Below are 25,020 nucleotides of genomic sequence, written 5' to 3'. Positions count from 1 at the left end.
CAGCCTAGAATCAATTGTAACCCGAATTATTAACTAAGTCAACAATTACCCTGAATTAAGTATTTACCACCCTTAGCTAGGAATACTCATTCAATTTCATCTTCACTAAGAATTACCACCTAAGATACCTACTTGATCTCACCTAGGCATACAAGTTCTACTCAACAGGATACCCTCTTGGTCTCATTTGTTAAGATCTTCCACTGGGCGCATCACTCCCTAGTATACTAAGCACTCTCGAATAAATTTTCAATTACTAGTTATTCTTTACTTAACCAATTAATTAAAAAAATAATCAAATCATGCGAGATAAGTATGAAGCATAAAATATATTCAATTATTTATACAACGTTCAATTAATAAAATTAACAAATGTAACATAAATAGAAGAATAAGGGCAAAAGAATGCTCATGAATTAATTAATAAAATAGCATGGTTCTGGAACATTTTCTGTTCGTGATTGTCTAGCTTCAGAATAGAAAGATTCCAATTAAGCAAACATAAAAGAAAACTAAAAAAACACTAAAGAAAACTAAAAATCTAAATTAAAAGTATGAAATATTATATGACAACGCCTTAGGGAGATTCCTTAGGTCGACTCCCCTTCTAATGAGGTTATAACATGAATTATATAGGCTAAACTCATGGTGCAATGTGTCTAAAATACCCTTGATATAACTAGGGTTTAACTAACAAAAGAAACCCAAAGGAGCTATCAAAATGTAGTTGCATTAATCCAGGTTTTCGTCGTGTCATCACGATGTCAAGAAGCCTTTGTCGCGACATCAAGTCTATTTCAAACCTGGTAGCTTCGATGTTCAGTGTTATGACACTACAGTCATCCTTTGTGTTATTTGGCCTGAAATGGCACCTTCCACACTCAAGTAGCCCATTAGTCATTCTCGAGGTCCAAGTTGGCCTAACAGGTCGTCAAAGCACTATAAAATGCATAAAAATGCTTATTTTGCTAATAATTAAATCTAAACTATTGAAATGGAAAATGCACTAAAATAACATAAAATGGAAAGAAAATAAATCGAAAAGTACCTAATTTGCCACAATTTGTGGCTGGTCACTAGTCATGCTTGCTAGCATATAGCAACGATCTATCTCGTCAAACTCCTAGAATTTTCTAGCCTCAGCTTAAGTGGTCAGAGGACATTTATTATCAATGACAGTTTTTAGTTTCTCACATCTTAGGAAAATCATCAGGTTCCTTTTCCATTCATTTTAGTTATTCTCGTTTAGTTTGTTCTCAGTGAGTATATTTAATAAGGGAGTAGGTTCCATTTTCAAACTAAAAATAAAACACATTCATTAATATATTTGTATTAAGAAAATATTTGAAAATGTTTTATAATATTACGATATGCATTAAGATGATGCATGTGTCTTACATTAAACCTTGAAAACATTTGTAAGTCGTTGCAATGATAATTCCTACACCCATTGAATCAAGCCACCATGGGGAGATCATGATCAACTAGTAAGAACATGGATTTCCATCCAATCAATACATGAACCTAATTTCTTAGGCATTTACATGTACTAATAATCATTTCATGTCTGGTCATCATTCTAACATAAGTAGAGTTTCGTGGGAAGTTACTTAACTAGAAGATCTTGAGTGTATAACCATCAACTCAACACCTATCGCATCATGCACCACAAATGAGTCATCATAGGACAATCTCACCGAGCAACATGTTCTGTCTAGTTCTCCTCTTTGAAGAAAAAACTTCTTGTTATATAGTATGATAATACCTACCACAAGGTCGGTCCAACTATAATACGATTGTAAAACAATTCTACTTACTTTCAGGAAATCTTCTTTGTGAGGTTCATATAGCAATCCCACCGCAGGGTAGTTACATTTCCAATCCATCACAAGTGACCGTTGATAGAGGCCGGAGGTCTTATTTAAGGACCTTCTCCCACTCAATATTTTATAAACATACAAGGTTTTAAATGTTTGGTTTCAATTATGAATGATCAATATCTGTATGACAAGTACATGTATCACTCTTCCCTAAAATATATGGAATGTCTATCATACATATGCTTGAACATACATTCGCAGTCAAATAAATATCATCATGCTTATCTCATAAACAAAACCAAAAAATTTAAATGACCCTGACCGACCAAAGTCTTCATGATTACATCCTAGAAAATTTAAAAAATAAAATATTACAAAATTCACCCCAAAGCATACTTTAGGTCTTCTATTGCAGTATGATTCACGTTTCCATCATCATCATCTTTTCACTATAGATTTTGTGTCATTGACAACTCTAGAATAAGAGTTATCTTCACGTTTCCATCATCATCATCTTTTCACTATAGATTATGTGTCATTGACAACTCTAGAATAAAAGTTATCTTCAACACTTCTAGTCTAATAAATCAAGCAATTTTTGAGTGGTGGATAACAAATTTTGGATTTTTTGTTATAAGTTTGTCTTCTTGGATGATACTAAGATAAATTTGTTGTTTTGATCATTTTATATGCTAAAACACATGAATCTTGCAACTTTTAAGGTAGTTGGTACACTAAAAGAAAAGACAATCTTGAAGCTCACCTTTTGATGCTCAATGTTGTAGCATTTCTACAGTGGAAGCCATGCAGAAGTGGACTGATATATGCTCATCATTGGACGCCCAAATAAGGCTTATTGGACTTTGGCAACTCTTTTAACCTAGCTCTAAAATTGGGTTAGCAAAATTAGACAACCTGCTAAAGAGGAAAAAGCCCAAATCGTCCACTAGGGAGGAAGAGGCCCACCCATCCATAGAGGTGCCCAAAATTATCATCAAAAGGCTTGGTAAACATGAAAAATTAGGAAGGAAATTCCCTCAAGTGACCGTCCACCTTCCCTCCTCATTTCAAGCTTTCTCTCCCTTGAATCAAAAAAACTTTCAAAGCCATCCACTCATTGTTCTTATAACAAGGACTGACCACATGTGAAGAGAAATTCAAGGCTCCCATTTGCTACAAATAGTCGACCTTTACAATTACAAATAGGGTTTATTTATTCACTCATTTTACTGATCCCTCATTCCTCATCTCTTCTCTCATTCTCAATTCTTTCACTTCCCATTTGAGAAAGAAACTCAAGAGTTTGAGAGGGGTATTTTAGAAGTTCTTTTCAGCAGTAAAATTTGGTACCTTAAGGAACAATTGTACAAAGGGGCAAGATAGAAGGAAGGAGGAAAGGAAACACAAGCTGAGATACAGAGAAACACCAATTTTGTTTTCTAGTTTCTTTCCCTTTAATTTTTTTATTTTATTCTAAATTGATGAACATGGTTGCTAAGTATTTTTCTGCTTTTAATTTAATTAAAATAGCTTAATTTTTTTATTGTTAGATTGATTGCATTATCTTAGCTTAGATTGTTATTATGTTGTTAATGATGTTATGTGCTTTGGTTGTTTATGCTTTCAAATAAAAACATGAACATGCCACTCATGCATTATTAATGTAAGGAAGAAATTGAATTAATTATTTAATTGAATAAGATTGTAAAATAATTAATTGATACAATATTTGGATGGTGCATGTTTGATCATTTAATGATTAAATTAGTAATAATATTAAATAATATTGTTACCTTGCATAATCCTTTTATGATATCTGGTTATGAAATCGTTAAGTTGATTGAACATAAAAATCGCTAGAGAAATTTAATAATTAAATAAGTATGACCTCATAATTTATTTATATTGGGTTAATAAATAGTCGATTTGTCATCGTTTCCTTAGTAACTTCATTAACATTGTTTTAATAATCTTAAGTTAAAGAAGGCAATCAATCTAACTCTTTCATGTCATAGTAATTAAAATTGTGAATTGTTTCTTTTTATTCTATATTTACATTTCCATTAGTTTTTGCATACTTAGTTAATTTTAGTTAAGTTAATTAGTTAACCCAATCTACTCCCAATTATTTCCATCACCAATTTGCAAAGTTTTTATTTTCACACTATTTGCCTATACATTCTCTGTGGAGACGATACTTTTACTTATTGACAACTACATTATTACTTATTGACAACTATGTACACTTCCACATCATTCGACTATTTCACAATAGTCATCACTACAGCAGGCCACCGCCGGCCGCCGTCGGCCACCATTTTGTTGATCACTGCTATCGACCTCCACCACCTGTCATTACTGTCGAACATCACTGTCAAACTATTGTCGGTTTGGTTGGGTCATTTTTGTGTTGTCTCAATTGGCCTCGATCTGTCTCGGATCTTCGGGTTTCGTTGAAAAATATAGGTTGCATAAAATCTTATCTTCATTTTCGACTCACATATTTTATTCTAAAATAATAAAATTAAACCCTGTGTTGAAATGATATTCCACGATCCAATTTGTAAATACCCAAGGAATTAATAAAATTGCATTAAATTTTCTTGTAATCATAACTTTGGCAAATTTAATTTATCATACATAAAAATAAAATAATTGATGCATTTAACATACATACAATTATAAGAATTTCATGTCTTATCAAAATTAATCACACATGAAGAAGAGAAAAAATTTTGTTATTGATTTATACTATAAATATAGCACAACATGACACTATAATACTAACTATTAGAAGAAAATCTGGTTCACAAACGATTTTCTTGCATAGCAGAAAATAAAAATTTTGAAAACCTAGACAATTTGCGATATTTATAGCAATAAACCCTTTTCCGAAATCGCACCTGTGTTCCTGGCTTTCAACCAAACAATCTTATCCGCTATTCTTAAACCATGAACTGCTTTGAGCATGGGCTCGAATTCAAATTAAACGCAGAACTAGAAATAATTTTCTTTACTTTCAATGTGAACGCAAATTCTCTTCTCATTAGAAACCGATAGAATTGTTATTCCAAAAAAATAGATTTAGTACTTGAAGATTAAACTCTCACTATTTTCGGGCAGAGCAACAATATCTCAAACTTGTATATTTAGCCCTACTGTTGCCATCTATTTATAAGGAGAAAAGGTAAAACCCTTGTTAAATTATAGAAGTTTATTTCAATCGAGAAACGAACTCCTAGTCTAACTACAAGTAAGTAGGGCGGCAACCCTAGTTAAACAAACTAAGGTTTGTCGTTCCCCTCTTTAAACGTGAGGAGCTTTTGGGCCTCTTCCATATCGGGTCCAATTACAAGAAATCATGGAATTTTAACCCAGTACTTTATAATTCGATTCAACCCAATATGTGTTTTTCTATTTCCCAAAATAAACATGTTAAATTAATTAATTTCCCAATTAAATAATTTTTCAACCCAATTCTAATTTCATTAAAATGATGAAGATTTTACCATAAAAGATTCTATGAGAAAATATAATTAATATTTCTACATTCAACGGATTTACATGACATAATAATTTATTTCCATTTTTGAACTTCATTTAATTCGAAAACCATAAATACATTTCCAAGTCATTTTCATTTTTCATTTTCATTTAGAAAAAAAAACTTTCATTTTCAAATATTTCCCACTTTTCTAACTTTATCATTTCTATTCATTTCTGTTAATTTGATTCAACATGCAATTCATTTTTGGTTTCAACAAGCTAGTGGAGGGATAGATTGGACTTATGTGATTAGGGCTCAAACCAGTTTTTCACTTATTAATTAAAAATTCATTAAGTCACAAACTCATCCCATTATAGTATCATAACTAAGCTCTCCCCAACGGCATACCATTACGAAAGGACCTCAATCAGTGCTTGTCCAATGACCTTGTCAGAAGTGTGTTACCCTCATAGGATATCCTTAATCTCTTTGAGATAAATCTGTTCTCCCAATATGATCTTATTTTATCTCATGGTAACCATTACATCTTCTTTCATGAAAATTCAATTACTATCAAATAGTAATCAAGTCATTTATCACAAAGACGAACGAACCATGGCCACATTTACTTTTCATCAACCATGTAATACCAATGAGATGATACCATTTACTCATATCTTTTGCTTTGAATTCCACTTTTGTGAATGACACTACATACTGTAGAAGTCGTATACCCAACACACTAGCTTTCAGTTCCTTATCTATTTGAATTCAGGTTTCTTCTTACATCAAAATATACAAGTCACGCATACATAGTTCGTCATCCACTTAGGATTTATTTATGCCACACTTTGAATGTCAAAAGTGAATAAATCCATAAACGAGTTTAGGATCTATTCTTCTTAGGTCTGGTCCAATGTACTATCAATCTAGTCAGTCACATCTATGTCTCTATCTTCTAAGAGTAATCCACTCTGATGCCCAAGACAAGGCATCTCATTAATTGGACTTGATAGACGGCATATTAGTCTTTCAACCAATTTGCTAATTTCCAATTAGACTAAGGACATGTTTAGGTACGTCTACTAACATAAGTTATTTTTCTGTGTTATGATCTGACCATGTAATACTGCTTGGTATTAGTTTAAACATTAGACAACCAATGAGCCAATATTTACTTCTATTTTGCTTTGCATGCAAAAACCACATGAGGAAAATTACACAAAGTATATTAATGTAATCCATGAATTGTTTTATTAATTTATTTTTTTTTGAAAAAATTACAAGTTTACAAACGAATATACTACCCTCAGGGTACCAGATCCAACAATTAGTTTTTAGGATTTTTCTTAAAACATTGTTATTTTGAGTCTTGTTTCAGTAATTTCAGTTTTTACAACTTTTTTTCTTTAGTATTCCGTATTTATTTTTGGTACTTTCATTTGTTGCAGATTCGTCATAGTAAAAGTGATCAAACTCTTCTAGTTAAGAAAATTTTAGTTGTTGCCTAGAAACAATCTCCACAATCATAAGTCTTCGAATTACTAAGCATCTCTAAACCCTAGAAATTCTTCTTATTATATTTATAATGGGACGAAACTAAAAATCTTAGGGAAGTTGGTTAATTGAAGTGGGAGTAGTTAATCTAACTTAAGGTTTAAATTGATTAATAGGACTAAATTGAATGAGATTAAAAACCTAGAATTGACAACTTTATGGGGAAATTTAAGTAAAGGAGACTGACCACCTCCCAATGTGCTAACATTGAAAGTGTGTATGCTGCTACAAAAGATAGGAAATTAGGCGATGTCCACAAGTGTACGGTTCAAATTGTAATATAGTTTGTTAGTACAACGAAGTACTGAGAGTACTCTGAGGATCGAACCCAAGGGATTGCAGCTTAGAGAAAAAAGTTATTAAATCAATTACCCAAAATAATTCCTAATATATTCGAGTAAAAAATTTGTAGTATTAATTCTAAATTAGGATATTGATAATAAACTAATTAAATTTATACTAAACCTAAATCTACTCCTAGGTTAATGCATCAGCTTCTCCTATTCCTTATTTCGACTAAGTGAGTTTATTTAGCCTAGATCCAATTGCTTTACCTGATTAATTATTGATGTAGTGTTTTAAATAATTGGCTAGTAATTAACCTAGTAGGGCCTCTCAGTCTTCTACTAACCTAACTAGTCAGCAAGAACTACTTATCCCTCAACGTCATAGTTCAGACTGAGATAGGTTAAGTGATGCTCGGTAGACTATATCGATTTCCAGTTCATATCTACCTAAATGACTTCCTAGAGGTGTCAATCTTAGGTTTTAATTGCACTCAACTTGATCCAACCAATCCAAATTAAAATCTTTCAATCAATTAATTAGGTTAATACAGTTGACACTTGCAAAATATGTATAAAGCATAAATTAATTCTAATATTTACATAAACATTCAATTAACAATGTATAAAGAAAGAGATATAAATAATAGAATAAAGGAAAGATATGTTCATGGATTTCATCAATGTAAAAGTGTGGTACCAAAACAATCTTCGATTGCGATCGTCTAACGTCGGAATAGGATATTTTGATTACGCGAATATAAAAAAAAAACCCTAAAACTATGTATGTATAAATCTATCTGAAAAGCTCCCTAATGTGTTGTTCTGAGAGAGTATTTATAGATTACATGTATTATTACCTAATTAGGTCAAGTAAGGACAACTAAGCATGTTAATTTAGGTTGTGTAGACAAAAACACCCTTGCTCATTAAGTTGACCTCGTCGTAGCTGTGTCGCGACACCTTCAAGCCTGTGTCATGACACAGAAGGTAGATTTCTTTGTTCTTGGTGTATTCAGGGCTGTGTCACGACACCCTCTGATGTGTGTCGGAACATGGAATTCAGAATGCTCATTAAGTAGTCAAGAAGGTGTGTTGTGACATCCCAACCTTGTGTTGCAACAACAGGAGTATTCAACTAACTCATTGGATTGAGTTAATGTCCAACACACTTAATCAACATGTTAGTATTCCTTTAGGCTCAGATTGGCTTAGAAGGTCATAAAGCACATAAAAATGCTCATTTTATTAACTAAGTCCTAAAAAGGGAAACTTAATAAAAACTATATTAATTTGCTATAAGACAAGCTCGTTAAGTATAAAATTTGGTCTAATTTACTACAACGAATTGTGACGGATCAAAATCTCTCACATTTAATTCATTGCTTGTCCTCAAACATTTTATATATATAATTAAAATAAACAAAAAAACAAATTAAAAATTTTGATTGCAAATAAAATAAACAAAAAACAACTTTTTTACTTGGTTTCTCTCTTTAAACAAGCTAGTGAATACAAAAATGAATTAAAAGTGAATTTATATTAAATAATTAAATTGATTGATTTAATTTAAAGTAAATGAATAAAAATTAAAATGGATATTAAATATGTATCAATTAATTTTTTTTCATCGACCAGATTCAACTCAATTTCAATTAAATAATTTTTAAAATAATTTTATTTAAATTTAATTATAAAATAAATAGATAATAATATAAAATTATATATCTTTTATGCTTTTGATATTGTAAATTATTAAAAATGAAATAATGGTGCAATAAAATTTTTTTATCAAATATTACACCATTATTTTTTTAGCTAAAATGAGGCAAAATAATATATTTGTTTATTTTAATAAATGTCAATGGTAGACACATTGCATTCCTAATGAGAGACACGGATTCAAACTTTGGAGATGAAATTGTTAAAAGGGATAGCCACAAACCCCGAACATAGCCCGTAAAACGGATAAGATAATAAAAAAACTAATATTTATTTTATGGGTTATTATTCGATAGATTGACATTGAAATTTTTCTGTTAAATAATGATGCGAAAAATGTCGGAAATTGTTTTTTTATAGGTAAACTATAAAAATGGTCACCCAATTATGCTTTCATTCTATTTTGGTCACCCAACTATTAGTTTTTTCAATTTAGTCACTAAACTTTTCAAAATTAAATATTTTAGTCACTCAGAGCTAATGTTGGCTTTTTTTTATTGGTCTAGCAACAAAATTAGCCCTCTAATATTTACACATTCTATCAATTTGATCTTAAATATATATAAAAATTAACAAATTTAGCCCTCACTGTTTACAAAAATTATCATTTTAGTTCTAATTCTAAAAAATAATAAATTTGGCTCTCAACATTTACGAGAATCTAACAATTTAGTCCTAACTTTAAAATTTTAAAAATATTTTTAAAAATCATTTTAGCCTTTTATAATCCATGTGAGATATTAAAATAAGAAAAGGAGTACCTCTTTCAAGTCACTTGCAACAATTTTTTTTATTTAGGCTTCACACTAGACCAAACCAATTGATTTGGAACCTATCTAGAATAATTAGTTGCATTACTAGTCGAACATATTGTTATAAAATAAAGAGAGATGGAGAGAATAAAGAACAAAGAAAATATGAAAGCAATAGAGAATGTACTTTATTGATAAAAGGATTATTACAATGCTTCATCAAAGTTTCTATTTATAGCCATAAGAAGTATAAAAGAAGTAGAGATCAATTTCTAACAACTATTAGAATTTAAAGTACATCAAAACTTTATATTTATTATGATGGACATCCACTTAATAAGATATTCATAACACTCCCCCTTAGATGTCCATTGGTAGATAATGTGCCTCGTTAAAACCTTATTAGGAAAAACCCTATGGGATAAAAAATCTAATGAAGGAAAAAGAGTACACAATCTTTTATTACAAACTGCCTTGTTAAAAACCTTTACCAAGAAGACCCAATAGGACTAAACCTTGGTTAAAGGAAAAGATTACAACTTGTTTTTAGACTCCCCCTGATGGCAACATTACATTACATCTTGAGTAGACACATTCCAATCTTGTGTAGTAGCCTTTCAAATGTTGAAGTTGACAATGCCTTAGTTAAAAGATCTGCTAAATTCTCACTAGAACGACTTTGTTGAACATTTATATCACCTCTTTTCTTAAGATCATGGGTGAAGAATAATTTTGGTGAAATATGTTTCGTTTTGTCACCTTTGATATAACCACCCTTCAATTGAGCTATACATGCTACATTATCTTCATATAAGATAGTTGGCATCTTTTCCTGTTAAGGCAAATTACATATCTTCTGGATATGTTAGGTCAATAACCTTATCCAAACACACTCTCGACTTGCCTCATGCATTGCAATTATTCTTGCATGATTTGAGGAAGCAACACCTAATGTTTGCTTTGTTGAACGCCATGATCTGGCAGTACCCCCACATGTAAATAAATATCCTGTTTGAGATCGACCTTCATGTGGATCCGATAAGTATCCAGCACCAGCATAACTGACTAATAGGGATTTTGAATCATTTGAATAAAATAACCCCATATTAATAGTCCCTCTAAGATATCTAAATACATGTTTAATTCTATTCTAATCTCTACGTGTTGGAGAAAAATTAAATCTTTCTAACAAGTTTACAGCGAAAGCTATATCGGGTATTGTGTTGTTTGTGAGATACATCAATGCCCCTATGGCACTTAAATATGGTACTTCGAGACTAAGAAACTCTTCACCATCCTCGCAAGGACGAAATTTATCTTTATTCACATCTAACGATCGTACAACCATCGAAGTATTTAATGGGTATGTTTTATCCATGTAAAATTTATTTAATATCTTTTCCGTATAAGTTGATTGATGAACATGAATTCCATCTTTTAAATGCTCGATCTGTAAGCCAAGACAAAACTTTGTTTTACCAAGATCTTTCATCTCAAATTATTTTTTTAAACAATTTACTATATTTTGGAGCTCTTAAGGAGTTCCAATAATATTTAGATCATCAACATAAACAGAAATTAACACAAAATTTGATCCAAACCTTTTTATAAAGACATACGGACAAATTGGATCATTTTTGTAACCTTCTTTTAACAAGTACTCACTAAGACGATTGTACCACATGCGTCCAGATTGTTTTAATCCATATAAAGTTTTCTTTAATTTGATCTAACAATTTTCCCGAGAAACTATATATCCTTCTGGGATTTTAAATCTTTCAGAGATTTTCATATAAATTTCACTATCAAGTGTGCCATACAAATAGGTTTATGTGTCATACAAATAGGCTGTAACAACATCTATTGGATGCATGTCAAGTTTTTCATGTACTGCCAGACTAATAAGATATCTAAACATGATTGCATCCACCACAGGAGAATATGTCTCTTCATAATCAATGTTGGGACTTTACAAAAATCCTTGTGCTACAAGCCGTGCTTTATATCTTACGACTTTATTTTTTTCACTTTGTTTTTACACAAATACCCATTTATATCCTACCGGCTTTACACCTTTAGGTGTTTGGACTACAGGTCCAAAAACCTCATGTTTAGAAAGTGAATTCAATTATGCTTGAATTGCATCTTTCCATTTTGGCCAATCTTTTTTATTTCTACATTCATCAATAGATTTAGGCTCATGATCATCATTTTCTTTTTCTACTTCAATATCAACATTATATGCAAAATTGTGTCGACAATTATATTTTTTCAGTTCCATCTTTTCCTGAAGTAACATAACTTATTGAGATCTCTTCGTTATCATCATTTTCAGGTACCTGAATCCCTTCTAAGGTTTTATGATTATAATTAGTTATATCTTTGGCCTCTTCTTGAGAACTTGTCTCCATAATATAATCACCTTGATTATTTACTCATTTCCTTTTACGAGGATTTTTATCTTTGGAACCAACCGGTCTTCCACGCTTCAGGTATGGATTACTTTCTTTTGCACTAACAGTTTGCCCTATTGGGATATCAATTCGTATTAGAGCATTTTCAGCTAGTATGTGAGATTTTGTAATTCTCTTTAGGTTAGTAAATGAATTTGGCAGTAGATTGGCGATGTTTTGCAAATGTATGATCCTTTGAACTTCTTGTTCACATTGCTTGTATGAGGATCTAATTGAGATAATGATGATCCATTCCATGTAATTTCTTTTGCCAGCTGTATTTTCTTTCCCCCTAATGTTAGGAATATTGTTTCATTGAAGTGACAATCAACAAATCGTGTAATAAATAAATCTCTAGTTAATGGATCAACATACTTAATTATAGAAGGATATTCATAACCAACATATATTCCTAACCTCCTCTGAGGACCTATCTTTGTTCGTTGTGGTTGAGCAATTGGAACATATACTGCACATCCAAAAATTCTAATATAGGAAATATTTGGCTCCTGACCAAAAACCAATTGCAGTAAGGAGTTTTTATTATAACTTGTTGGCTTGATGCTCATAAGTGTTGCTGCATGCAAAATAGCATATGCCCAAGCTGTAATAGGGAGGTTTGTTCCCATAAGTAATGGCCTAACTATTAGTTGGAGGCATTTGATAAATGATTCAGCTAAACTGTTTTGTGTGTGAACATAAGCTCCAATATGTTCAACTTTTATCTCAATTGACATGCAATAATCATTGAAAGCTTGAGATGTAAACTCATCAGCATTATCAAGACGGATAGTTTTTATTGCATAATTTGGAAATTCTGCTCCTAATCGAATTATTTGAGCAAGTAGTCTCGCAAACGTCAGGTTGCGAGTCGATAATAAACATACATGTGACAATCTACTAGATGCATCTATCAATACCATAAAATATCTAAATGGTCCACATGGTGGATGAATATGTCCACATATATCACCTTGAATATGTTCCAGAAATGCGGGAGATTCAATCCCAACTTTAGCTGGTGATGGTCTAATAATTAGTTTACCTTGAGAACAAGCATCACAAGAGAAATATTTGAATTCAAGAATCTTTTGGTTCTGTAGTGGGTGCCTAATTAAATTCTCAATTATTTTTCGCATCATAATAGATCCGGGACGGCCTAACCGGTCATGTCAAATAGCAAAAGTATGTGGTTCTACAAACTTCTGGTTTGTAGTAACGTGTGCCTCAATTGCAATAATATGTGCATAATATAAACCTGATAAAAAAGCAGGAAGTCTTTCCAAAACATATTTCTTTCCACAATCAACATTTGTAATATATAGATATTCAATATTTTTCTCATTCATAGTCTCAATATGATATCCATTAATATGAATATCTTTAAAACTCAATAAATTTCTTTAAGACTTAGTGGAAAATAAAGCATCATCAATGACAAATTTTATACTTTTAGGTAATAATATAATTGCTCTCCCGGAGCCTTCAATAAGTTTTAAACTACGAGATTGTATTAATATGAGCATCACTAATTGCTAAATAAGAAAAATATTTTTTTCTCTTTGAGTATTGTATGTGTTGCACCACTATCGCAAGACATATGTCTCCACCGATTTTGGATCCAACAAAATTTTGTTGATCATTCATATTCTTCATAAAATAAATAAAATGTAACATTAGAAACACTTCAAATATTTATTGCATATGTATAACTTGCAAAATATATAAATAAACATTTTTAATCAAGAAAATAAACATATTTAAAATAACATAATAACACCAATTTATTCTTTATGCAAGAAAATGAAACATACTTAAAAATAATATAAAATGCTAAAATAACACCAACTTTTCTAATGATCCTCAAAGAAACCTGTCACATCAAGGTGAGTTATATCATTAAGGCTATGAATTACATCACCCTCCTCTTTTGCCTCCATTTCATCATTTCTGGATATAAAATTTGTCTCAATATTATTTTTTCCCCTTTAATAGATGCTTGATAAATTTTCACTAAATATTCAGGAGTACGATAGGTATGTGCCCAATGCCCCCTCATACCACATCGGTAACATAAATTCTCAATAACCTTTAAAGGATTATTTTGACCACCTCTTTCTTATCCTTCATTGTTATTCTTTTTTTGGTGGTTAGAAATACCACTATTATGAACACCATGATAGCAGTTACTAGTACGTCCTCGACCATGTCCCCCACTACGTCCACGACCACGATCACGACCTTTATATTTTTCATTTTCATATTTATTGTGTACTGCAACATTCACTTCAGGGAGTGGTGCAGTACCAGTGGGACGAATTCCATGATTTTTCACCAACAACTCATTATTTTGTTCAGCCACTAAAAGGCATGAAATCAATTCAGAATATATTTTTAAAACCTTTTTCACGGTATTGTTGCTGCAGGGGCACATTAGTAGAATGAAAGGTTGAAAATGTTTTCTCTAACAAATCCTTATCAGTTATGTTTTCTCTACATAATTTCAGTTGTGAACTAATTTTGAAAAGTTCTGAATTGTATTCACTTACAGTCTTAAAAATTTGCAACCGTAAGTGCATCCAATCATGACGAGCTTTAGGGAGGATCATCATTTTCTGATGGTCAAATCTTTCGTTCAATTTTTTCCACAACTTAAGAGGGTCTTTCACAGTGAGATATTCCACTTTTAATCCTTCATGTAGATGATAACGGATGAAAATCATTGCTTTTGCCTTGTCTTGGTTAGATGCTTCTTTATTTGCTACTATAGTATTCCCTAGACCTTTAGCATCTAGGTGAATTTCAGCATCTAACACCCATGAAAAATAATTTTTGCCTGAGATGTCTAGGGCGGCAAATTCAAGTTTGGCAAGATTTGACATTATAATCACTAAAAAAAATATTAGTAAAATAGTAGTAATCATATTATTTGTCAAATGTAATTATAATAATGTATTTAAGAAAAAAATAAGAAATAATATAAAATAATTTGTGATATAAAATTTAGGATTACCTTAAGTCGATAGAGAAATTAAATTTGATTCCTCCCAAGAACTTTAAGCAAATCGCTACACAAGTTTGAACCCCTCTTTTTTCGTCAATTTTGGGTAGCCAAGCAACCAATTTGAATGTTAGGTTAGAAAAATAATGAAAGTAATTCAACAAGGGATTAGAAAAGGATAGAAAGCAATTGAGGTATGGGTTTCAAATTTTTTTGAAGGGTATCAAATGAAAAATAAGAACAATGTGGGTTTAGAAAAAATTTGAGAATCGTGTTGATAACGTGTTATAAAATAAAGAGAGATGGAGAGAATAAAGAACAAATAAAAAGAAAATATGAAAGCAATAGAGAATATACTTTATTGATAAAAGGGATAATTACAATACTTCATCGAGTCTCTATTTATAGCCATAAGAAGTATAAAAAATAGAGATTTAATTCTAATAGCTATTAAAATTTAAAGTACATGAAAACTTTATCTTTATCATGATGGACATCCACTTAATAAGATATTCATAACACATATAACATTTTAATGCCTTTTATATTCTTTTGGATCTTTTTTTTTTGTGTGTGTGTTTTATCCCAACTTTTTAGAGCTATTTTGCAAGTGACTTGAAAGAGGGTATTTCTTTTCTTATTTTAATATCTTACATGGGTTAGCCATTTGGATAGCAAAAAAAAAAAACCTGAATCTGACCCAATAGAGTTGAGTTTTTTTATTGAAGTTGGGGGTCGGGGCAGGTGAGTTAATTTTTAAATATAGTATGGTTGAGGTCAAGTTTAGAATAAAACCGCTCACCCTCCTTAAGATATTTACAAAATTACCCTCTACACATATTTAATATTAATTAAATTAAAAATCCCCAAAATTATCACTACTAGTCTCATTCTACTAGCTCTGTACTAGTCCCCTTCCACTGTTGTAAGGTTATTTCCCCCATTTTCTATTTCTTAATTTAATAAGTTACTAAAGAAATCTTTGTTCCTTCTTTTTTCTTTTGTATTGTGGTCACAATATATGCGTGTAAATATACATTAGCACACAATTCTAGAGATAAATCATTAAGCAAATCTAATAATAATTGGTGTCAAAACCTTTCATTTTATTTTTTTAATTAAACACAATTTTACAAAAGAACTAAAAATAAAAAAATTAAACTCGGGTCAGATCAGATCGGATCGGAGTTGGGTATACTATTAAATTTTGAGTTTGAGCTCATAGCTGGTTAAATTTTTTAAAGTCGAGGTCGGGTTAGGGTCAAAACATGACGGTAAAGCATAGAGTCAAGTCGGGGGCGAGCAAAAAACCATCATGCCCCACCCCGTTGCCATCACTAGTTAGCTGATGGGTTATAAACGGTTAAAATGATTTTTTTATAAAAAAACATTTTTAAAATTATTAGAGTTATGACTAAATGGAAAAATTTTGTAAATATTGAGGGCTAAATTTATGAATTCTTTAGAATTAGAACTAAAATGACAAATTTTGTAAACATTAAGAGTTAAATTTGTTGAATTTTTATATTTAGGATCAAATTGATAGAATGGGTAAACATTAGCAAACTAATTTTATTACTAAACCAATAAAAGGGCCTACATCACTTAGAGTGATTAAAATATTTAATTTCGAAAATTTTATCTAATAAATCAAAAACATTACTAGTTGGATGACCAAAATAAAACAAAATGTATAGTTGATTGGGTTTTGTATAGTTTATCAATAAAAAATAATTTTCAGCATCTTTCACATCATTACTTAAAGAGAAAATGGTAAGGGAGGGTCTAATTTTCAAGTTTTGAAATGTATAAGAGCTAATTTGTCATTTCCTCGGTAGAGGGGTTAAAATGTAATTTAACCCTAAATACAGGGGCTTCTCAGGTACTTTTACCACGGCTAGATCTGTCTCAAGGAAAGTTGACGATTACATCTACAATCACTTTTGTCAAGTACAGTGCGACATTAGCGACTATCATCAGTGACCTTTCCCACCGCATTTTACACTCCTGTCCGTTCTTTGTCATTTCGCCATTTCTGATTTCTCTCTTTTACCTCCTCATTTGTCAAACCTCTTATCTTTAATGAATTCTGATTCCGCCACTTTCCATCTTCTCATTTTAAAGCTCTAATTATACACCTATATCTATATATATATATATATATATATATATGTATATATATACGCTCATTTCTTCCTTATTCGATGTGTCGTTTATTGTTTTTTCTTTTTTCTTTTAATCTGTTTATTTCTTTCTATTGGTGAACCCGAAAATGGTGAGTTATTTAAAGTTTTGATCTTCCGTACGAACGCTGCCGTTCCTCTGTTTCTCAAATAATTTACTATCTTTTTGATCTGTTAAGTTGTTTCTCTATTTCTTGATCCCACAGAAACGGCTACGATAGCTTTGTTTCTGTTGTTTAACGACTCCTATTTCTGATCTCCGTAATTTGCTTTTCTTTTCTTTTTTTATTGTTCTCTCTCAATGCAGTCGTTTTTGGCTTACATAATTACATGATGGAATAAAAAAAAATTGGAGTGATCTATTTGATTAGTTGATTTGTGATTGATCTTTGAATTTATTTCGCAGTTGATTTCCGAAAGTTCTGTATTTAGTCCCGGGGAGGAGGGTGTTTATAGTAACGTGGCAATGCGGGGACGACACGCCGATGCTTATTCCATGTATAAGCGTGGCACCAGAGATTATATCAATGCCTATGACAAAGAGCCAGGTTCAGGTTTTCTCCATTTTCCTTGATTCTTCATTTCTTTGTGATTTTTAAGTTGGTATTTTAAAAAGGGTTTTATTTTTGGTAATCCCATGACTTTTGTTTTCAAGAGAAGGTTATGCCATGATTTTGTTTACGAGGCATGTAAGCAAATGTTTGTCTTTTGATATGGGGGCAGTAGGAAGCAAGTGGTTGTTTTAGTGATTAAGATAATAAAATGGTCATTATTGAAGAAACAATATATAACCTTTTAAAAAAATCCAAGTTGTATGGAGTTGGAAGCTTTGCTTTAGGTTTGTGTTATGGTTTTTTATGCTATGGGATTTTGTACTTGATCTCTTATCTGCATGCATTTTGCTCAGAATTTGGAGAAGTACTTAGTACTGACAGTTCGCTAATTCCTTATTTTTGCTTTTAGGTACGTTCACTGAGTGGAGTGATCAAAGATATTGGAAACCCCTTTATAACCTTTTAAAAAAATGCAAATTATATGAAGCTGAAAGCTTTGCTTTTGTTTTATGTTATGGTTTTTTATGGTATGGGATTGTGTATTTGATCTCTTATTTGCATGCATTTTGCTCCAAATTTGGAATAGTACTTAGTACTGACTGTTTGCTAATTCCATATGTGTGCTTTTAAGTACGTTCACTGAATGGAGTGAGTAAAGAGATTGGAAACCCTTCTTGGAAGCGATCATTCTTGTATATACTCGTGGCATCCTTAGCTTCCTTCTTATACGGTTACCATCTTGGGTTTGTTCCTTTTGAGATTTTCTTTTGTTCTTGGTTTTTCTTTTGTGGAATTTCTTGAGATAATGCATTCTTAATACTCGCTGTTGTTAATGCAGAGTAATTAATGAAACGCTAGAAAGTATTTCAAATGATCTTCATTTTAATGGGAATACCATGGCTGAAGGTAGTATTGCAATGAATTTAGGTTTTAGTATTCGTGTCTTATTTGAGAAACTGCTCTATTAATATGTTGTATTTTGTTGTAATCAAGGTTTGGTTGTAAGCATATGTTTAGGGGGGGGCTTTCTTGGATCAACGTTCAGTGGTTTGATAGTGGATAGGGTTGGGTTTCGCAGGGCATTCCAGCTATGTGCTTTACCTATGATAATTGGGTCTTCAATGAGGTAATTGCTGTATTATTTAATTTACCTTAACTTTTAGGATTTTTTGAATGTATCTCCAGTATAATTGAATGCTTTTATATGATATGCCTTTGAAGGTTTATTCAGATTCTTTTTATTAGATTTTAGCTCATACTAGTATTCACAAGGCAAAAATTTCAGATTAACTGGTAAATTTACCTCTTAATTTCCATCACTTGCGTTTTGGGTCCTTGAGCCATTTATGAGAAATAACAAGCCCCAGCTACCTTTCTCTTTTAGTTCTCATATGCAAATTAAGTTATAAAGAGTACATTACAGGCTCTCCCTGGCATCATGCTTGCAGTCTTTTAAATTGATAATCTTAACAAAGTTCCTCAGTTTAGGTTCTTAGATCCAATAATGTTCTTGCAGTGCAACAGCAAAAAACCTTTGGGGTATGCTTTTAGGGAGGTTATTTGTTGGGACTGGAATGGGTCTTGGCCCAACGCTTGCAACTCTTTATGTGACAGAGGTATCTAAAAGATGGTTTCTTCTTTTCTTTCATATATTTGCAAATAGCAATTTGATCCATGCACAGGTTTCTCCTGCTTATGTAAGAGGCACATATGGAAGCTTCACTCAGATTGCAACAAGCCTAGGATTGATGAGTTCTCTGTTAATTGGATTCCCTGCTAAGGAAACTGAGGGTTGGTAAGAAATGCTGAGTGAATTAGTAGTAGCTTTGAAAATTATAATTAACATAAAGGTTGTTTTAATCTGTTGTTTATGGTTATATGAAGCAAACTTTACAACCACACTACCAGCGCCCCACCACAAGATGATTTGCTTGGTGTCACATTCTCTTCTTCAAAAAGAATTCATAATTGAACAACTTGGATTGTGCTTTTCTGAATCAGATAGATGACATATTTCTTAATTTGATGATGTACACAGGTGGCGCATATGTTTCTGGGTATCTGCTGTTCCTGCTGCTTTACTTGCTCTTTTTATGGAATTTTCTCCAGAGAGTCCCCATTGGCTTTTCAAGGTCATTTGCTGTCCTTTCATATTCAGTAATGAATAATTTTACACTCTCATTACATCTGAAGAATTCGTTGAGTGTCCTCTTGTCCTAATAAAAAAGTTAAATCCAGGTAGAAAGATTGAAAGCTTATTAAAAGTTATGAAAATGAAAACGGAAGATCAAATTATGTTCACCTTTTATATTATTATATTCTCAGGAACTGTGAACAGTTAGCTTCTATCATTTGGACTTGGGTGTGAGTGTCAGATATAAGTATGTGCCTGATATGGGGATATTAAACTTTTTCTAAAACTGTCCTTGCATTAGGAGGATCCTTTGAGGGTTATAGAACTTAAAGAAAAATGAAGAATTTTAGCAATATAGGTTAGCTTGACATTTATTTTGTATTAGCACAATCACTTAAAATACTTATTTATTGCAGTTGCAGTTAGATTAAAGGATCTGAATATAAAGTCGTTGGGAAGTTAAGCATCTTTGTGAGAAAAATTTCAACTTGACAAAAAATCAATTTTAGTGGATGGATTTAGATATATATCAGATATTTAAGGTATTAGAAGCATCTAGATGTGCTCTAGGTGTTGAAATCGGACAACAGATACATTATATTGTTCTCTACAAATTCTCCTTAGGCTGAAATTTTAATATGCTATATCCTTATATCAGATATTTAAGAAAGATATTAGATCCATGATGTACTCTAGGTGTTGAGATCGGACAACAGATTCATTACATTGTTTTAAACAAACTCTTCTGAGGCTGAAATTTTTTTTAAATACACCATATCCTTATATCATCTCTTCTTAGAATGGGTGAATATCACCCTTTTCTTATAAAAACATACTTGTTTCTCCTTTATCTATTCAGCAGAAAAGAAAAAGGAATTTAAGCACTTTGATATTCTTTCTCTTTGTTTATCTTCAAATAGCTTTTTTTCGGTAGAAACTTATAACCTTTACAATTCAGAAAGGAAGAGCTGCTGATGCTGAAGCTGCATTTGAGAAACTTTTAGGAGGACCATATGTCAAAGGTGCAATGGCTGAATTGTCGAAGTCAGAGAGAGGGGGTGAAGCAGAAACAGTCAAATTGTCAGAGCTACTTTTTGGTCATCATCGTAAAGGTGAGCATGCTAATTATTTTCAGTAAGATTTTTATGTTGTCGTATCTATACTTACTTTCTAAATTGTTACTTTTTAACTTCTCCTTTTGCAGTTGTTTTCATTGGGTCTACTCTTTTTGCTTTACAACAGCTTTCTGGTATAAATTCTGTTTTCTTTTTCTCGTCAACCGTCTTTAAGAGTGCTGGTGTATCCTCACAGTCCGCAAACATATGTGTGGGGATTGCCAATTTCTTAGGTATAAATGGCTCAATTACCACGTATCCAACTTGTGCATCATGGTAGAGCATTTCTTTTATTTTGAGGTTTATATCAACTCAGGATCATTTGCTGCATTGCTTTTGATGGATAAACTGGGAAGGAAGGTACTTCTCATCGGAAGTTTCTCGGGCATGGTAAGGAACAAACTTTTACCAGTTTAATTGTTTGGCGCATGCTAGCAGCATATATATATGATATAAAGTTCCTAATATGGTTGTGTTGTAGCTGTCTATGGTTTTTATAATTTGGCATCTAATTGTGTAATCCCATAAGAGAAAGCATGCCAAGATTTGGTTGGACTTTCAAATTTGTGTCCATTTTGCAATTAAGAGTGAGTAGTTATTTTTCTGCAGCATTACTTATACCATAAAACTACCAATATTGTCTAATGCAGTTTGCTGTTACCGTTGTTGTTGCCTTGTGAGAGGCTAAGAACTACAAGGTTTGGAAATATAGGGGCAGTCATATGAAATTCCTAGAGGATATGCATATATTTGATTGTGATAATATTGTGGTGCAAGTTTTCTGTTTAATGTATTTTCAGGTTGTGCTAATGCTATGGTACATATTTTCCGACTGTTAGACTTGAACCTAGCAGTTTGTATTATTTGTAGTACAATGTTGACACTTCATGTTGACACTTCATATGATTTTCGCTTCATACTTTTATGTTTCAGATAGTCGCAATGGGTCTTCAGGCAGCTTCAGCTAGCTCCTTAGTCTCTAGCAGCAATGAAGTTTATCTATCTGTTGGAGGCATGTTGTTGTAAGTTGTTAATCCTTTGATGATCAAACTTTTTTGGCATGGAAATAAGCTTCTTAAACACTTGAGTCTTAGTGTGACTTTGGTTATTTAAAATTTCCTCTTCATTCATAACAAGACAATGCATACCAGATTGAATGCATAACCAATTTTCCACCTGAGAAAAATGCATCTTTGGGGTCCCATAGACCTTGTTTGAGGTAATCTTTATTAGACTTTTACAAAGGGTATTCAAAGGAAACATCTACATTTAGTAGAGTTATTTTCTGGTGTGGCATTCTCTTAAAACAAGCTTTGATTATGTGAAAATGCAGGTTTGTCTTGGCCTTTTCTGTGGGTGCTGGACCAGTCCCTAGTCTCCTCCTATCAGAAATGTTTCCGGGCCGGATAAGGGCGAAGGCAATGTCAGTTTGCTTGGCTAGTCATTGGGTAACCAGCTATAACTCTTCTTCCTCTTATTGGAAACTGTTGCTAGACACGGGATTTACTTCTTTGCTTGTTTAGCTACAAGTTAATCATGTTAAATTCCCGGAATAGATTTTTATGTTAAATTGATTGTTTTCCTGAAAAGAAATCATGTTAGTCGTACTTCAAAGCATTATATCAAATCTTGAGGTCCCTTTGGATATTTCATAATTCTCCTGGTATAGACAAGCTTTTGTGATAAGGGTCTTGGGTGTTCTTTCCTTGATCTTGACTCTTAAATGCGGTAACAAGTCCGCAGTGAGAATTATTTCACCTTTGGCTTTGATCTTTTTTAACAGGTGGTAAATTTCTTTGTGGGTCTGTTGTTTTTGCGGTTACTGGAACAGATAGGACCATTAGTCCTGAATACAATTTTCGCCACCTTCTGTTTGGTGGCAGTAATTTTTGTGAAGAGAAACGTGTTGGAAACTAAAGGAAAATCACTTCAAGAGATCGAAATCACCCTTCTTCCACCAGAGTAGAGGTTTATCAGTTTCATCTAATTCTCTGAACCATTGTGAACATAGCATATTAAGGTAAATATGTACCTAACTGAACTCTAGTTTAAATTAGTTAGCCAGGTATAGTTTTTGGACCCAAAGCCCTTTTTTTAGTTATGGCTTGTGTTGTCTAGTTGCCTACTTTAGGTTTGCAGAAGAAATTCGGAAATGAAAAAAATCACTAAAACATATTGTTATTTGCAGAGTTGCTAAGCATTTAAGCAGTTCCATTCACCCATGTCTCTTTCACTGAATCATGTCTGAAACCAATATGAAGATACAAACTCCGGTAAATGATGTTGTAGATGGAGTAATGGGAAGAAAACAATGCATGCATCAGGTGCTTACTCTGCAAGGCTCATAATGTGTATTCTAAGAATGTTTTCTTATTGTAGTTTTTTTCTTGCTAACTGGACATTTCCTGATGGAATTATTAATGTGGTATTATACATATAACATGGCTTATACTGTTTTTGAGCTTCAACATAAGTAAATCCATGATTGATCCTCACTTTTGAGTTGGGTACTCCGATGCTTTGTTTGTCAGTAATAGTGAAGGATCACAGTCATAGTCGGTTAAGAAATGTTAGTTAGCCGAGTCAGTGAGCTGAAATTGTTGTAACTGATATAACGAATGTAACGTTTACATAAGTTCTTTGATATAATTTTCTTGCATTTTGTTGAGTTATATCAGCATCCAAAGATCAAAAACAATAAAATTTGTGTTTGAAGATGAAAAACAAAAGCAAAACAGACGTTGGTTGAGAGAAAAATTAACGACTCTCATTACTTCAATAAGCAATATTACAATGTACATAAGTAGCTTCTTTACATTGGAAGAAAACAAAACATTGCTTGTGCTAGTATCCAAGCTGTAAAATCAACTTAATGATAACCTAAGAGGCTACTAAATCAACCAAGTACATGACTAATCCTTAGCAAAACAAGAATTACAATCAAACCAAATATAAGTCACATGTTACAAAAAGTTTTAACAACCAAAATACACCTTAGACATTTGCTTGTTGCTGTATTGTTGCCAACTTTCAACACTCCTCCTTGACTGCAAAGCAGTAGACTCCAATTCTTTTCCTCAAGTACTCAAGCATTGCATTAGCTAGAGGCTTGGTTAGAATGTCTGCAAGCTAAACCTCCGAACTGCAATGACTCAAATTTATTTCTTTTGATAGTTCTACCTCCCTTACAAAGTGATACTTGCCATCAAACACAGGATTTTTGGCAATAGCAATAGCTGACTGGTTGTCCACTTTGATCTATGTTGCTTCCTCTTGATCAGCATTCAAGTCACTCAAAAGTTTTCTAAGCCAAATGGGTTGTTTAACAACAGTAGCAGCTGCAATATACTCTGCCTCTATAGTGGATTGAGCTACTGTTTGTTGTTTTTTCAGAACTCCAACAAAACACTCATGAACCTAAAGTGAAAAAATAGCCCATGTGCCCTTCATGCCATCAACTGAGCCTGCCCAGTCACTATTTGAATAGCCAACCAGTTTCAGCTCCTCAGCCTTCACAAAGTTCACCCCATAGTTTAAGGTCCCTTTAACATATCTTAACACTCTTTTAGCAGCCTTGAAATGAGCAACATTGCAGCAATGCATGAACCTTGATAGAAGGCTGACTGCATACATGATGTCTGGCCTTGTTGCTATCAAATAAAGCAGGCAACCTACAAAGCTTCTGTAGCCCTTCTCATCCACTCGTTCATGGTCACTATTGCTGGAGAGTTTTTCTCCTTGTGCCACATGAGTACTAGCAGGTTTGTTGTTTTTCATGCAAAACTTGCTTAAAATATTTAGAGCAAAAGCTCGTTGGCTTATGAAGATGCCATGCTCATTCTGATTTACTTTCATGTCAAGAAAGTAGGTCATTAAACCTAGATCAGTCATCTCAAAAATATCTTGCATCTGTTTCTTGAATTCTTCAATCAATTCATTCCTACAACCAGTAACTAGT

The 25,020-nt window shown here is 32.3% G+C and overlaps 1 protein-coding gene across 7 annotated transcripts; it reads left to right on the top strand.

Annotated features, from left to right (window-relative positions):
- Positions 1-17,096: 17,096 nt before the first annotated feature.
- LOC105788058 (probable plastidic glucose transporter 3) lies at positions 17,097-23,721 on the top strand. 7 transcript variants are annotated; one of them, XM_012614757.2, is made up of 15 exons: positions 17,097-17,351; positions 17,666-17,813; positions 18,445-18,556; positions 18,652-18,719; positions 18,807-18,939; positions 19,330-19,429; positions 19,496-19,608; positions 19,852-19,945; positions 20,906-21,059; positions 21,152-21,295; positions 21,379-21,452; positions 21,996-22,084; positions 22,214-22,281; positions 22,396-22,510; positions 22,846-22,880. In XM_012614757.2, the coding sequence occupies exons 1-13, from the start codon at positions 17,349-17,351 to the stop codon at positions 22,224-22,226; spliced, it is 1,245 nt and encodes a 414-aa protein (XP_012470211.1). In that variant the 5' UTR covers positions 17,097-17,348; the 3' UTR covers positions 22,227-22,281; positions 22,396-22,510; positions 22,846-22,880. The 7 variants fall into 7 exon arrangements, with proteins under 7 accessions (XP_012470211.1, XP_012470205.1, XP_012470203.1 ...); XM_012614751.2 differs by lacking the exon at positions 22,214-22,281 and adding an exon at positions 23,251-23,721 and having other exon boundaries at positions 17,103-17,351; positions 17,666-17,807; positions 22,846-23,082; XM_012614749.2 differs by lacking the exon at positions 22,214-22,281 and adding an exon at positions 23,251-23,721 and having other exon boundaries at positions 17,103-17,351; positions 22,846-23,082.
- The last annotated feature ends 1,299 nt before the right edge of the window (positions 23,722-25,020 follow it).

Source organism: Gossypium raimondii, chromosome 2, assembly GCF_025698545.1.
Source record: "Gossypium raimondii isolate GPD5lz chromosome 2, ASM2569854v1, whole genome shotgun sequence".
In the NCBI taxonomy this organism is placed as follows: Eukaryota; Viridiplantae; Streptophyta; class Magnoliopsida; order Malvales; family Malvaceae; genus Gossypium; species Gossypium raimondii.
This window is presented reverse-complemented; position numbering and strand designations above follow the sequence as displayed.

What these genes read in the sequence shown, in the direction of transcription:
- LOC105788058 (XM_012614749.2), top strand. An exon ending in CAACTCTTTATGTGACAGAG is followed by an intron (nt 19,430 to 19,495) that starts GTATCTAAAAGA and finishes ATCCATGCACAG; the next exon opens with GTTTCTCCTGCTTATGTAAG. An exon ending in GCTAAGGAAACTGAGGGTTG is followed by an intron (nt 19,609 to 19,851) that starts GTAAGAAATGCT and finishes TGATGTACACAG; the next exon opens with GTGGCGCATATGTTTCTGGG.